Source organism: Geotrypetes seraphini, chromosome 8 (assembly GCF_902459505.1).
Source record: "Geotrypetes seraphini chromosome 8, aGeoSer1.1, whole genome shotgun sequence".
NCBI lineage: Eukaryota > Metazoa > Chordata > Amphibia > Gymnophiona > Dermophiidae > Geotrypetes > Geotrypetes seraphini.
Window position 1 is genome coordinate 3360996 of NC_047091.1, and position 16109 is coordinate 3377104.

A 16109-nucleotide genomic window follows, 5' to 3' on the forward strand; every position below is an offset into this window, starting at 1 on the left:
GACAAATATACCCCTCTCCCCTTTTACTAAACTGTGATAGCGGTTTTTAGCGCAGGGAGCTGTGGTGAATGTCCTCGTACTGCTCTCGACACTCATAGGCTCCCTGCACTAAAAACCACTATCGCAGTTTAGTAAAAGTGGGCCATAGTACAAAATATAGACGGCAGATATAAATTCTCAAAACGGACACATTTTGATAACTAAATTGAAAATAAAATCATTTTTCCTACCTTTTTCCTTCTGGTTACACTTCCTTCTTCTCACTGTAAATCCAATATTTCTTTCTTTCTGCCCCTCCCCTTTTCTTTCTGTCTCTTTCTTTCTCTCTCCCCCTGCCCCCTCTTTATTTCTGCCTTTCTTTCTCTCTCTCCCCCTGCCCCCCCAAGCCATCGTGCCGATTTCTCCACTTCCCGATTATTTCCCTACCCCCCAAGCCACCACAATGATTTTTCCCTGCTGCTTCCCCGAGCCAGGCCAAGCACGTACAAGCATCAGACTCACAAGACTTCACCTCCGACGTCAATTCTGACGTCGGAGAGGAAGTTCCAGGCCAGCCAGGCAGCGATTGGCTGGCCCAGAACTTCCTCTCCGACATCAGAATTGATGTCGGAGGTTAAGTCTTGCGAGTCTGACACTTGTACGCGCCTGGCCTGGCTCGGGGAGGCAGGAAGAAAAAGATCGCAAAGGCAATGCAATCAACTCACATTGCCTTTGCGATCTACTGGTCAATTGCGATTGATCATTTGGGCACCCCTGCAGTACAGTATACTGCTGTTATGGTATCCTGTCCTGACCTGAGGAAAGAAGTTTAGTCCCAAAAAAATTGCCTTATTTCCATTTCCTATTTATAAACTTTAATCAATACAGTTACAATACTACTTGATTCTACATAAAGCAACAAAAAAATTCTCTCTACCTTTTGTCGTTTCTGCTTTAATCATCTTCTCTTCGCTCTCTTCTTTCTATTCAGCATTTGTCCTCGCTCCCTTCCATGCAACATCTGTCCTTTCTCTTTGCCCCTTCCACCCAGCTTCTGCCCTCTCTGTCTCTCTACCCCTTCCATCTACTGTCCACCCTCTCTTTGCCCCTTGCATCCACTATCCACCCTGTCTATGCCCTTTCCATCCAGTGTCCGCCCTCTCTCTGTTCCATATGGCATCTTTCCTCTTTCTATGTCCCTTTAATAAACTGTATATCCTGTGCCCTTTCTCTCCTTTGTGCACGATTCATTTCAGCGTCACCCCCTCCCCTATGCTCTGGCATCTATCTCTTCTCCTTTCCTTCCTTCCTTACCACTCCACCCCATGGTCTGGCATCTCTATCTCCTTCCCTTCTCTTCCCCATGCCCTGGCATCTCCCTCCTCTCTCTCCCTATCCCTCCTTCTCTGGCACCTCCTCTCCTTACTTTCCCTCTGGTCTGGCATTTTGTCTCCTTTAGTTTCCCTTCCTTCCTCCAATGCCCTGGCTCTCTCTCCTCTCATCTCCCCCTCCCACTCCATTATCTGACATCTCTTCTCCTTCCTTCCATCTGGTCTGGCATCTGCCTCCTTTCCCCGTCCCCCAATATGCCCCAGCATCTCTTCCTCCCCCCCCTCCCTCCATGGTCTGTTAGCTCCTTTCCTTTCCCTCCCTCCCATGGTCTTGGCATCTCTTTCCTCTCCTCTCCCTTCCCTGGTCTTCCTTCTCCCCTCTCTCTCCCCCCAATTGGGTGCTGCTGCTGCAGCACTTCTCTTCCCCTCCCCCCTCCCCAATTGGGTGCAGCAGCAGCACTTCTCTTCCCCTTCCCCAAAAAAATATTGGGTGCAGCAGCCAGAACATTTCTCTTCCCTCTCCCCCCAAAAATGGGTGCTGCAGCAGAACACTACTCTTCCCCCTCCCAAAAATGGATGCATCAGCAGAACATTTCTCTTTCCCCCTCCCCCATTCAGTGGTGCAGCAGCATTTCTCTTTCTATCCCTCCCAGCTCACACACCTGGCAGAGTCGCTAGGCAAGTTGTAAGCTTCCCTCCATCGCTGACCTATCTTCAGCAACGGAGGGAAGCTTACAACTTGCTGCTCTTCCTTGCTTCAGGTCCTGCCGGGTCCTGCCTTCACAGAAACAGAAAGTAGGAAGGACCCGGCAGCAAGGAAGGCCCGAAGCAAGTTGTAAGCTTCCCTCCGTCGTTGACCAGTCTCCTGCCTGTGTCTTGCCTTAGCCCGTAGCGAACTCATGCTTTTGGGCCCTAAGGTGTGCGTGCCGGCTTCCCTTTTCTTCCCCCCAACCCCCGGGACATAACTTCCGGTTTCGGAGGGAAGAGAAGGGAAGCCGGCACGCACACCTTAGAGCCTCGAAGCATGAGTTCGCTCTCCAAGCTGGTGAGAGGTGGGTTTTTTTGGTTTGTTTTTCTATGTTGAGCGGCGGCAATGGCAGCAGCGAGATTCGCATTAAATGACAGCCGGGCGGTCATCTAAATTAGCCGGGCGCAGCACCCGGCTAAAAGGCCCTGGGGAGAACACAGCACAAACTCTGCCTGCAAAGCACCAAACTCTTCTACATCTCCCAATCTCCTCTTCTCAGGGCAGGCTCAATCGGTCTGGATAGTCTACAGCAGGGGTAGACAATTCCAGTCTTCGAGAGCCACAGGCAGGTCAGGTTTTGAAGATATCCACAATAAATATGCATGAGATAGATTTGCATCTCAAGGAGGCAGTGCATGCAAATCCATCTCATATATGTTCATTGTGGATATTCTGAAAACCTGACCTGCCTGTGGTTCGAGGACCAGAATTGCCTACCCCTTGTCTAGAGGAAAGAAAATTAGCATATAAGGTCAAAATTCATCTTCTTTGGTGACCCACCAGATTGGTCAAGACTCTTTGGAAGTACCAAAGCAGTAATCTCAAGGGCGGAACCCCATGAGACCAGAAGATTACCACCAAAGACCTGAAACCCACATTCCATTTACTTGCACATCCAAGGAATGCAAGGATGACCACATGGCCACCCAACATGATATCCTGTGGAGGAATTGGACTACTCTCCATCCAGGTAGTTGGCACTTCATATTAGAGTGCACGTTAAGATTTCCTGGAACGCTTACCAAGAAACCGATACTGCTCCACTGGCTAGATTCTGCTCCCCCCACTGTTTCTGAATGGTGTACATTGATGCTTCACCAACTAAAGATGGAACACATGGACATTAATGATATGGACTCTGTAAAGGGCCTCAGCTTCAGACAGTCTGGGAGCCCTTTTGGCCTTCATTATCAGCTTATGTGCATAGTAATGTTCTCAATATCTAATTGAGTGTTGCTATTTGTTCTTGGAACTGGTTGTCCCCTCACTCTCGCCTCCTTCAAATTTTTTTTTTTAAATTTCAGGGTTGGTGGGTATCTTATATTGCTCAGAAGATTTGTTCAAACAGGCTTCGAGGCAGATGGTTTATCCTACGAAGAACGATGCCTGGAAGAATGCCTCGATGAAGGCCTCAAACGGTGGTGAGAACTGTGTCTGGAACCAGATCTCGAGGATCGAGGAGATTTCGCCTCGGAGACGAAAGCAGCCAATGTCCATGTATGAATAGGGCTAGAGGCTGTCGATCGAAGCTCCAGAGGGTTGGTGGAGGAACCTCGATGCACTCTCAAAGACTCTGCTCGTTGTTTAGAGTGTGAGGATTCTTGTCAATGCACTCGCAAAGAATCTGCTCCTTGCTTTTTGTGCTTGGATGGCAGACCAGACACTCGCAGAGATCCTGCTCAGACTGGGACATAGGAAGCAGCTCGACCTCACAGGAGTCTTCAGAATGCCCAGGCTGGATAAGAGGAAGCAGTTTAGGTCCCATAATAGTAAGGTACTGAAGAAACTGCTTCTCTAATATGGTCTGGAAAGAAGCCGGCAAGGATGGACCCGCGTCTGAAACCGGACCACCTGCCTTGGCTGGAGGTTCCTTCGAGGTAGTGTGAGTGTGCTTCAACTTAATAGTCTTGGACACTTTAATCACCACCGGTGGAACCGACTGCTGAGCTTTCTGAGGAAACAGGGGAAGATACAGTAGATGACGTCGAAGCAACAGCCGCTGCAAACGACGAAGGTCTGATGAGGCTCGAGGTGGAAGCAGTAGGCGCCGAAGGAGGCTCGATGGAAGTCGAGGCCGAAGACGCCTTCGAAGTCGAAGGATCAGTCGGAGACTCCATCTCGAAAAGCTTGTCCACCAGAATGCAACGACGTTTGAAGGCACGAGGCTGAAGTGTTTGGCAAGGCAGGCACGACCTAGGATGATGTTTCGGCCCAAGGCACTTGAGGCAGCATCTGTGAGGGTCCGTGAGAGAGATCGCGCGCTGACACTTCCTACATCTCTTAAAGCCTGTAGCAGGCCGGGACATAGGCAGAAAAATAGCTGCCGCAAAGTCGAAGCTCGCGGGCTGCGGCTGAGCAGCCCGTCCCGGAAAACGAACGGAAGAAGACAAAAATTTTTTTTTTATAGTAAAAGAAAAGAAACAAAATAAAATAAAACAGCGATTCGTGAAGAAAAAACACCAACCGCGGTTGAGAGAATGCAAAAAGTGAACGAAGTTGAACGCAGAGAGTCAAAGACGGACTTCTCGGCTCCGCAGAAAACTGAGAACTGAGGAGACGCGTCCTGTGCTGGGCGGGAAGGCACTCGCGCATGCGTGGTGCGGGCGACTCGAAACTTTTGAGTTTCTTCAAGCAAGTCTGCTTGTGAGGCGTCCGCATCCGGGCTCCGTTGGATGACGTCACCCACATGTGAGAATACCTGCCTGCTTGTCCTGGCCTAACCCCCAACGAGCCCAACGGGACCCGCCCCACCACAAGGCAGCCTCCCGCAAGGGCCCACAGGACAATCCGCATTCCTTTGAAACACACAAACAATGGAGTTGAAATCCACTCCAAACACACCCAAAACTGCGCTCATACTCTTAGTAACTAACCTTTTCATTTTTACTTTCCATCCTCCTCCCACTCAATTTTTCTGTTCACCTTCTCCAAAACACGTTCGGGACACGTCACACGGTGCACAGCCGAATAGAGAACGCCATCAACCCCCCCCCCCCCCATAATCCAAAGCTTCCCCACCAAATCCACTACACACATCAAAAAAATACCACCCTTAAACTGCATAGCAGCTCGCTTCCTAAATCAAACCCAAAACTGAAGACCAGGGCCAGAACCCCCAAACGCGCTCCACATATCAACTCAACAAACCAGCCAATCACCCGGAACTTCTTTTCCGACGTCAGAATTGACGTCAGGAAGAAGGCTTCTGGACGTCAAGAAGCAGAGGCTGCGGCGGGCGGGAGTGGGGTGGGGGTTTGAATCGGCACTCGAGGGAGGCTTTAGCGCGGCAGGGAGGGGAAGCAATCGCCAGTCCATTGTCCCTGTGCACAGCTTCAGGACGCTGTCCCTGAAAACGGGACATTTCGGCTTCCCAAAGCGGTGGGTCAGGACAACGGGATGGTTGCTCCAATAACGGGACGGTCCCATTGAAAACGGAACATATGGTCACCTTACCCATGCGTGAGAATATGCTGCCTGCTTGTCCTGGGATAATAAGTTATAGGGCTTACCTACCTTGTGGATGTTCCTTCTTTTTATGTCTGAATCACCAAAAAAGAAAAGACGTCAAACATCATGACATCACAAAGTGTACCATCTCTTTCAAACATAAGAACATAAGCATTGCCTCTGCCGGGTCAGACCAGGAGTCCATCGCGCCCGGCAGTCCGCTCCCGCGGCGGCCCTCCAGGTCCATGACCTGAAAGTTTTCCCAATCTAACCTAAAATGTCCATACCCTATTCGCTCAATGTCCTGTAAGGTAAACCTCTATCTGTACCCTGTTATCCCCAAAGAGCTTTATACTTCCTACACAAAGACAAAGAGTATGTGTGTGAGTGTGTTCGTTCAACCCTTGGGTTAGGCAGGTGCCTAGCATGGAGTGCAACACCACGTTTGGTTCCAGACGATCTCAGCTAACTGCTGCTTATGAAGGGAACCTTCTATCCCTCTCCCCAATCACCCCAATATAGGGAGTCCATCAGGCTAATTACTGGCCAAAACAAAACTTTATTACATCCCAGTCAATGAGGAAAAAAAATGTAATTTTGTTATATAAAAAAAATCCCTTTCAAAACAAGAACAAAATTCCTTTAAGCACTGGAGTTTCATTTTATCAGTTGTTTCCAAAAGTCAGCTCTTGAAACGTGCCAGAGTTCATACTGCTTTTAAGTTTAACTCACTTCCAGTTAAACTCATTAGCTTCCTTTGTTTCCCAGTTCCTCAAGCAAACTCTTTACAGCTTCCTCTTCATGTAGGCTCTTACGCTGGCCATTCCTTGAGCCTTCGCTTCTGTTCTATAAAAGGCAAGCTTTTATTTTTCCCCACAGCAAAATAACCAAAACAAAACAAAATCATATTGCACTACTGCATGAAAAGTGTTTGTGCTGCCTTTAACTTTATCCACTCATCCCATCAAGGGAAGGGAACAACATCACCTAAACTTCTGTGATAGTCAGGCCCTCCCACGTTCTTACCCGACAGCTAAACTTTCTTAAAGTTTTAACAGTTCCAAGAAAAAAAACAAATCAAAACACTTTATATAGTCTATGGCAAGGACAATGTGAGATGCACTAAAGCCATCAAACATTCGGTAGAAATGTGTTGAAAGGCACCTCTATCAAAAGTTTGATGAACAATTCGAAAGACAGCTTGTTGAGGTATATTTGTAGATAATGCTTCTAAATACAAGGTAATAAGCTAATCAGCCTGAGAAACTTGTAGAAAAGTTTGGAATTTTAACAAAAAAAAGAGCTGTGCCTTGTATATAAGATCTAGCGTGGCACATAAAAGGTTTCAAAAAAAAATTGTCAACAAATTTAGACAAAGGTTCTAAAACAGTCCCTCGTAATGAAATTTATGAATCTTAGGAATCAAATACAAGATAGGGGTTTGGGGATGATTCAACATGAGGAATTTTACTCTTGGCCTTGGTGAGGTGTCCATAATGGAATCCTTTATTGACCACATTTTGAATTGCTAGCCCAAATGGTCCTCAAGGCCTACAACTACCTCGACTTTAGAAAATTACTCAAAACTCACCATTCCGAGACCAAGACCCTTAATGCCCCTTTTCAATCCTCCTCCTCCCCCCTTCTGATCTACTCCCCTACCCCCTCTACTTCTCTCCTTGCTGTTTGCAACTCTATGATCAATTTGATATGTAACCACTTGTAATCTCTGTCTAACTAATGTGAACCGCCTAGAACTCTTCGGGGTATGGCGGTATACAAAAATAAAGTTATTATTATTATTATTATTATAAGTAGGCTGATGTAAAAAATGAGTATCAGAAAGGTATTTATTAACATCCTCTAAAATAAATGTTGAGGTTTGCCCCATGCCACTATAGCTCCTCCTTTGTCAACAGAGTGAATTAAACTATCTGTTAAATTATTCAATTTCTTTAAGGACTGACATTGTTTCTTGGTCAAAATGGACACTCCCCTAAATTTAGCATTCCATTCTAATTCTGCATTATTTTTTGCTTTTATCATAGAAACATAGAAATACACAGCAGATAAGGGCCACGGCCCATCAAGTCTGCCCACTCCAGTGACCCTCCCTATCTATCTTTGCGGATAGATCCCACATGTCTATCCCATCTGGCCTTAAAATCTGGCACACTACTGGCCTCAATAACCTGAAGTGGAAGACTATTCCAGCGATCAACCACCCTTTTAGTGAAGAAGAACTTCCTAGTGTCACTGTGCAGTTTCCCGCCCCTGATTTTCCACAAATGCCCCCTTGTTGCCGCGGGACCCTTGAAGAAGATGTCTTCTTCCACCTCGATGTGGCCCGTGAGATACTTGAATGTCTCGATCATATCTCCCCTCTCTCTACGTTCAAGTGAGTAGAGCTGCAATTTCCCTAACCGCTCCTCGTACGGGAGCTCCTTGAGTCCCGAGACCATCCTGGTGGCCATTCTCTGGACCGATTCCAGTCTCAGCACATCCTTGCGGTAATGCGGCCTCCAGAATTGCACACAGTACTCCAGGTGCGGTCTCACCATGGATCTATATAGTGGCATAATGACTTCAGGTTTATGGCTGATGAAACTCCTGCGTATGCAACCTATGATTTGCCTTGCTTTGGATGAAGCTTGCTCCACTTGATTTGCAGACTTCATGTCTTCCCTGACAATCACCCCTAAGTCTCTTTCTGCTTCAGTTCTTGTCAGGATCTCACCATTTAGGGTATAAATCTTGCATGGATTTTGGCTTCCCAGGTGCATGACTTTGCATTTTTTGGCATTGAAACTGAGTTGCCAGGACCTAGACCAGCGCTCCAGTAGAAGTAGGTCATGCATCATATCGTCTGCCATTGCATTTTTGTCTGTTGTGCTTTTGCTCACTACATTGCTTAGTTTGGCATCATCGGCGAATAATGTTATTCTACCTCGGAGCCCTTCTGTCAAGTCTCTTATATAGATGTTGAACAACATCGGGCCCAGGACGGAGCCTTGTGGCACTCCACTTATCGCCTCTGTCTTTGTATGGAATGTATAAAAGTTGTCTGAGAGTCTGCACACTTTCTGGCATTATGATGTTGTTTGACGTATTTTCTTTTTCGGCATTTCAGATATTAAAAGAAGGAATATACATAAGGTGGGTGAGCCCTATTACTTATCAGCTGTATGATAGTGGCATGGCTTTTGAGCACTGTTCAGCCATGCCTAAACTTTTGTATTTTGAATATAAGGCAATTAGAAGTGTTTGAACTATTAAGGGTTATTTAACTTTTATATTTGTTTGATTCAGTGACACTCATATAGTAACATACATAGTAACATAGTAAATGACGGCTGATAAAAACCCAAGTGGTCCATCCAGTCTGCCCAACTATACATGCTCCATAAATTAATTTAGTTTAAATGGTCCTTTTTCTGAGATATTTCTGGGCCAGAAACACAGAGCCCTGCCCAGTAGTGTGCTTAGGTTCCATCTACTGAAGTCTCCATCAACGCTCACTCCAGCCCATCTTAACCATCCCAGCCCGTCCTCAACTGAATGTCCATACACGGACACAGGCTGTGCAAGCCAGCCCAGTACTGGCCTTAGTTCCTTCAATGTATACCCATTATTTTCTGATTAGAGATCCTCTGTGTTCGTCCCATGCTTGTTTGAACTCCGTCACCATTTTCTTCTCTACCACCTCCCTCGGGAGTGCATTCCACGCATCAACCACCCTCTCCATAAAGAAGAATTTCCTAACATTACTCTTCAATCTACCACCCCTCAACCTCAAATTATGTCCTCTGGTTTTTCCTTTCTCTGGAATAGATTTGTTCTACGTTAAAACATATATGTCTATATCTATATCTATCTATAGATATAGATGTATATGTGTATGTATATGTATATTGTTCTACGTTAATATCTATCTATATATATATTAACGTATATATATATTAACGTAGAACAATATATATATACATACATATATATACACACACATACATACATATATATACATATATATATATACACATAAAATAGCAGGAGGGATGCCCACTCCTTCCTGCTATCGGCGCTCCCCCCACCACGCTCCAAAATATGGAAGGAGGGATGCCAATTCCCTCCTGCCATCAGGCCGACTCCTTCCATCCCCCCTACCAAAACAAACAGCAGGAGAGATGCCCACTCCCTCCTGCAACCGGACGCGGATGTCCTCTATCCGTCCCATCCCTTTAAAAGTTGGGAGCAGGAGGGGTGCTCAGTCCCTCCTGCGATGAACTGCAGGCCTTCGGCCCCGCCCCGGTGCACCATGTGATGCAAGGGGAGGGGCCTAAAGCCCTGATTGGCTCAGGCGCCTCGGGCTCATCCCTTGGAAGGGGCCTGAGGCGCCTGATCCAATCATGGACTTCCTTAGGCTACTACCTAAGGAAGTCCCTGATTGGCTCAGGCACCTCAGGCCCCACCCAAGGGAGGAGCCCGAGGCACCTGAGCCAATCAGGACCTTAGGCCCCTCCCCATGCATCACATGCATCGCTAGAGGCCTCCGGAGCAGGTGAGAATTAATATCACTCTTGCTCCTAACTTTTACAGGTATGGAGAGGGGGCATCCGCGTCCGGTGGCCAGTAGGGAGTGGGCATCCATCCTACCATTTGTTTTGGCAGGGGGGAAGGAAGGAGTTGGCTCGATGACAGGAGGGAGTCAGCATCCCTCCTGCCATATTTTGGAGTGTGGTGGAGGGAGTGCCAATGGCAGGAGGGAGTGGGCATCCCTCCTGCAATTTTTTCATAAGAACATAAGAACTGCTGCTGCTGGGTCAGACCAGTGGTCCATCGTGCCCAGCAGTCCGCTCATGCGGCGGCCCTTAGGTCAAACACCAGTGCCCTACTTGAATCTAGCCTTACCTGCATATGTTCTGGTTCAGCAGCAACTTGTCTAACCTTGTCTTGAATCCCTGGAGGGTGTTTTCCCCTATAACAGCCTCCGGAAGAACGTTCCAGATTTCTACCACTCTCTGGGTGAAGAAGAACTTCCTTACAGAATCTATCCCCTTTTAACTTTAGAGAGTGCCCTTTCGTTCTCTCTACCTTGGAGAGGGTGAACAATTTCTCTTTCTCTACTAAGTCTATTCCCTTCATTATCTTGAATGTTTTGATCATGTCCCTTCTCAATCTCCTCTTTTCAAGGGAGAAGAGGCCGTTTCTCTAGCCTCCCACTGTATTGCAAACTCCTCCAGTCCCTTAACCATTTTTGTCGCTCTTCTCTGGACCCTTTCGAGCAGTACTACGTCCTTTTTCATGTACGGCGACCAGTGTTGGACGCAGTATTCTACGTGGAGGCGTACCACGGCCTGGTACAGCGGCATGATAACCTTCTCTGATCTGTTTGTGATCCCTTTTTTAATCATTCCTAGCATTCTGTTCGCCCTTTTCACCGCCACTGCACATTGTGCGGACTGTTTCACTGACTTGTCTACCAGTACTCCTAAGTCTGAGTACTGCACCGGACATCCTGTATTCGTGTATAAAATTTGTGTTACTGACATGGGGGGAAGGGAGGGAGTGCTTTGTTGGGGGGGGGGGCTTTTTTATAAAAAAAATTTTATTGGCCAGATATTTTGCATGTGTAATACATGCACAATATAAGGCCATTAACAAAAAATGGAAAAAAAACCCCCAAAAACCAGGCAGACCTGTCGGTAACAAAATTACCGACAGGTCTACAGCAGTCGGGTTTTACAATTGTAAAACCGAATGCACAATAGCCATACAATTGTTAGTGAATCAATCGCTTGGCTATTTTGCATGGGGGTTTTACTCATTTGCATGGGTAGATCGGATCAGAGATTAATCGGACAGCAGTTTAGTGAATCGGGCCGGGGAACAGGAACAATCACAAAACCAGTAAAACCGGTTTTGCAACCATCGTTACAGGATCGGAAAGTTTAGTGAATCTAGCCCTAGTGACAATTGCATAGTGCCACTGAAAATTAAGGGAGAATTCTGCAGGATGTGTGCTGGGGTGATCAATGGGTAGAGTAAGGGTGGAACCAGAGTTTATCAGATTAATGATCATATTCAGGCTCAATGCTTCGGTAGCCTGGTAAAAAAATTTGAAGTTGGGAGCGATTTTTCTTTAGCAGGCCATGCTCAGCACAAATAGAATTTAAATTGCATGCTATTTATGCTGAGCCCAGTAAGAAGAGGGAAGGAACTGTGCCTGGTGCCTGCTCAGAAGAGCTAAGCATTAGGCACATCTCTTCTGAGCAGGCCCAGTAGTTCCCATCCCCCCAGTGTCCTTTGCCAGCTGCCACCTTTCCTTTCCTCACTGGAGCCACGATCAGCTGATCGTGGCTCTGGTGAATCCAACTGGCTCAGCCGATTGCAGCTCCGGTGAGTCCTGCTTGATCAGCTGATCGTGGCTCTGGGTTGTTGTTTTTTTTGTTTAAGGCTGGATATGGGTGCAGTTGTTGCGAGTGTTCACGGGACACAACATGAACAGAAACGGCTACCGGCAACTCCAGACCTGTGGATAAATGTTTCCTCAGTAAGAGATGGGTGTTCCCTTTTGAGCAATCCAAGAAGTGCTCATTTAAATACTAATGCGATCTTTGTAATGTATTTGTATAGGGGTCTCAGTGGCTGCTACTGTGATTGGTAAAAGCCCCCCGAGAGCCCTTTTGAGCTGCCTTGCAAGTAACTTGCACAGCAAGCTTTTGCGCATCTGGGCCTCAAACTTTTATCCGGATAATAAAGCGGATAAAGATAGGACAGTCTTTTTGATAACCTAGTTTTATCCGTTTGCTATCTAAGCACCATTTGAATAAAGGCTGACACCCCAATAACTTCTGACGGCCGAGTCAGCGTCCAGATTAGGCCACACATTGAATATTTAGGTTAAGTTCCGGCTGTGGCAGTCAGGAGAATATCAGTTTTTTAAAGCTAACATAAGCACCAATGTGCCTTTATTAAATAGATTCCCAAAATGAGTCCCTGTAGCATGTAATTGCTGGTGTACACCTGCTTTGAAGGTGGTATAAATTGTGTATGTGTACTCTATGCATGAACTTGCATATTTTATAAAATATGTGCTTACAGTACAATCCTGTCCCTGCTTCACCAAAAATATGCTCCAGGAGTGCCTGTGCATGATGCATGTACATGTATAATTTGCAGAAAATGCCTCAATGTACACAGCACTGTACAGACACATGCATGTTCCACAGAACTTCTCAACACACTTCCCCATGGCTCCTAATCAGGGAAGTTGTTGGTACTGGTTCTGAGCTTAGTGGTAGTGGTACCAGTGGGTAATGAGCGGTAATTCCTCCTGGCTACCAAGCAGGAACAAACCCTATAAGTACACACTAGCTGCTTTCTTGCTTTCATTACTACTGGCTGCAGCTTTTTGTGTGATGAGTTGTGTGATGAAGTATGGCAATCCCCCACCCCCACTCCAAGTGCAGTACAATGATTTATGCAGTACCTCCACAGCACTGATGCATGCCTCCTCCAGGAATAATTGTGTCTCAGTGGATAGCAGGGAGCCCAGTTCCTCAGCATGGACCAGGGATGCAATCTCTGTTCGCTCTAGCACTTCTCTGGTAGAGAGAGACCAGTCATCAGAAAAAATAATAGCAGCAAGACCACAAAATTAGGAACTCAAACAGAATTATCAGAATTGTTAACCTGGGGCCCAACATTCATAAGAACATAAGAAAAGCCTTCACCGGATCAGACCGAGGTCCATCCAGTCTGGTGATCCACACACGTGGCGGTCCATTTAGGTACTCCTGATTGGAGACCCAGATATGCCGTAGCCCTCAATATGATTTGCAAGAAGGTGTGCATCCAACTTGCGCTTGAATCCCAGAACAGAAATCTCTGTCACACCATCCTCAGGGAGAGCATTCCAAATTCCCACACAAGCAACCAGGTAACTTCTGGCCAGACTTCAGGTTGTCCAGATAAACATTACGAGACTGATATTCAGACCGCAGGAGCCAGCCTGGCTACCTCCCGCAGTCGGCAGCAAGCCCAGATATTCAATGTCAAGGTCATTTCTGGCCAACAGCATTGAATTTCTAGGTTAAGTGCTGCCACCATAGACATAGCCAAGCTGATATTCATTGACTGGCCAGCTACGATATAGTGGCAAAAGACTGACCTGCCTAAAAAAAAAAGGTATATCTGGTTGCTAGACTTAGCTGGATAGCCAATGAATATTGGCGCAACATAGCCGGTGACTGGGATATTCAGTGGGAGAAAGATATAGTGGCGCTAGAAAAGGTTCAAAGAAGAGTGACCAAAATGATAATGGTGATGGAACTCCTCTTGTAAGAGGAAAGACTAAAGAGGTTATGGCTCTTCAGCTTGGAAAAGAGACGGCTGAGGGGAGATATGATTGCAGTCTACAAAATCCTGAGTGGAGTCGAACAGGTACAAGTGGATCAATTTTTCCACTCCGTCAAAAATTACAAAGACTAGGGGACACTCGATGAAGTTACAGGAAAATATTTTTAAAACCAATAGGAGGAAATTATTTTCACTCAGAGAATAGTTAAGCTCTGGAACGCATTGCCAGAGATTGTGGTAAGAGGGAATAGCGTAGCTGGTTTTAAGAAAGGTTTGGACAAGTTCCTGGAGGAAAAGTCCATAGTCTGTTATTGAGAAAGACATGGAGGGAGCCACTTTTTGCCCTGGATCGGTAGCATGGAATATTGCTACTCCTTGGGTTTTGGCCAGATATTAGTGACCTGGATTGACCACCATGAGAACAGGCTACAGGGCTTGAAAGGACCATTGGTCTGACCCAGTAAGGCCATTCTTATGTTTGTTGAATCCCACCTAAACCAGCAAAGGGTGCTAAAGATGCCCATAGAAATATAATAGGTGTCTTTAGCTTTTGGCACATGGCTAACGCCCTCAACGCCCTTTGTTGAATCCTCCCAGTGTATCGCAAACTTGTGTGCCTCCTGAGATTTCTAGTGTGCCGCGATACACTGAGGAAGAGGAGCCAGCTGACTGTCTACAGGATGTGCCTCTCGCAATCTCCCGACATCGACACCTCTTCTCTCTGCCGGCACTTCTCTCGGAGCAAGGCCCGTTTGAAGGACTTGTGCGCGCATGCGCGTGACATCATCAAGCCGACACCAGCGCACTTCCAGGTGTCTCGAGCCAGGGACACTACGTTTAGTGTGCCCCAGCTCGAAAAAGTTTGCGAGACACCGATTTAACCAGTCGGGAATGGCTCCCAGCTGGTTAAATAGCGCTGACCATTAGGCAGTATGTGAATGGGAGGCATATTAAAAACTGAGACATGATGATTTGAAAATTGCTTCAGTGGCCCCATAAGCCATTGGGTTTTAAGAAGAACCACAATCAACATCTATGTGACCCTTTTGCATATACTGAGGGACCAACATGTGCATATTATCTCAAGCATATAGATATCCTGGAAACTCATTTGGGTGTGGGGTCAGGTCTGGGAAATCCTGGGCAAAATCAGATTTAGCTCTTGGTGGTCTTGATGACCCGGCAGTCCATTAGCAGAGCTGTGTATGAGGGGTCTCAGTACTGCAGGGCACCGACAGAGCTGGGAGTTTATGTGTATTTGGAGGGGGGGAAGCTGTAAGACAAACAAGGTACATGGACAAAGCTGGGGGGAGAGAGGGCAGGAAACATTATGCTGCAGGATTGAAATAAGATGCAGGACAGAGCTGTGAGTGCATATACAGTGGTACCTCGGTTTACGAGTGCAGCAGTTTGCGAGTGTTTTGCAAGACGAGCAAAACATTCGCAAACCTGGTGCCTCGTAAACCGAGCTTGCCTCGCTGTACGAGCGCCCTCCCAGCGATCCGGCATCCCCCCCAGCGATCCGGCATCCCCCCCGCTTGCATTGCCCCCCCCCCACCGCGATCCTACTTCCCCCCCCCCCCGAGCAGTCAATGACACCCTTTACCCGACTTGGCACCAGTGCCGGTGCCCGAAGATCCTCCCTCTTCTGGCCTGGGCTGGGCTGGACTGGCTTTGAGCATTTGCGCATGCTCAAAGCCTTCTGGTCTCGCTCTCAATCTCAACCCAGCCCAGAAGAAGGAGGGGGGCAACGCGAGCGGGGAGGGATGCTGGTTCGCAGGGGGGGGGGGAAGCTGGATCGCGGGGAGGGGTTTGGAACAGCGTCGGATTCCTCAAGGGGGGGGGAGAATGGAGCAGCGCCGGTAGCCTCGTGGAGGGGGGGGGAGGAGGTGGAACCAATCAAAGCGGTTTCCCTTACTTCCTATGGGGAAACTTGCTTTGATATATGAGCAATTTGGTTTACAAGCATGCTTCTGGAATGAATTATGCTCATAAACCAAGGTTCCACTGTATATGTGTGTGCATGGGGAGGGGAGGTGATGTTTCATGTGAGGCATTTGCAAGATGCATGGCAGTACTGTGAGTGTAGTGGAATTGCTGAAAGAAATGTACACTGTGGATCTCTGTATTAGATTAACCATGAATATTGCAGGGCAGAAGTGAGGTGCACTGAGAAAGTTTTTATAAAGTCTTAGTATTAGAAAAGACAGCATTATTGGATATTCTGTTTGTTTATGATCTGGGCC

General features: G+C 47.1%; 1 protein-coding gene across 1 annotated transcript in view; it reads right to left on the bottom strand.

The window, feature by feature from the left end:
- Positions 1-16109, bottom strand: part of EXOC3L2 (exocyst complex component 3 like 2) — a 69943-nt gene that overhangs the window by 36092 nt on the left and 17742 nt on the right. The window contains exon 4 of the mRNA XM_033956093.1: positions 12995-13109. Within this exon, the coding sequence (XP_033811984.1) occupies positions 12995-13109 (115 nt within the window). The remainder of the gene's footprint in view (positions 1-12994; positions 13110-16109) is intronic.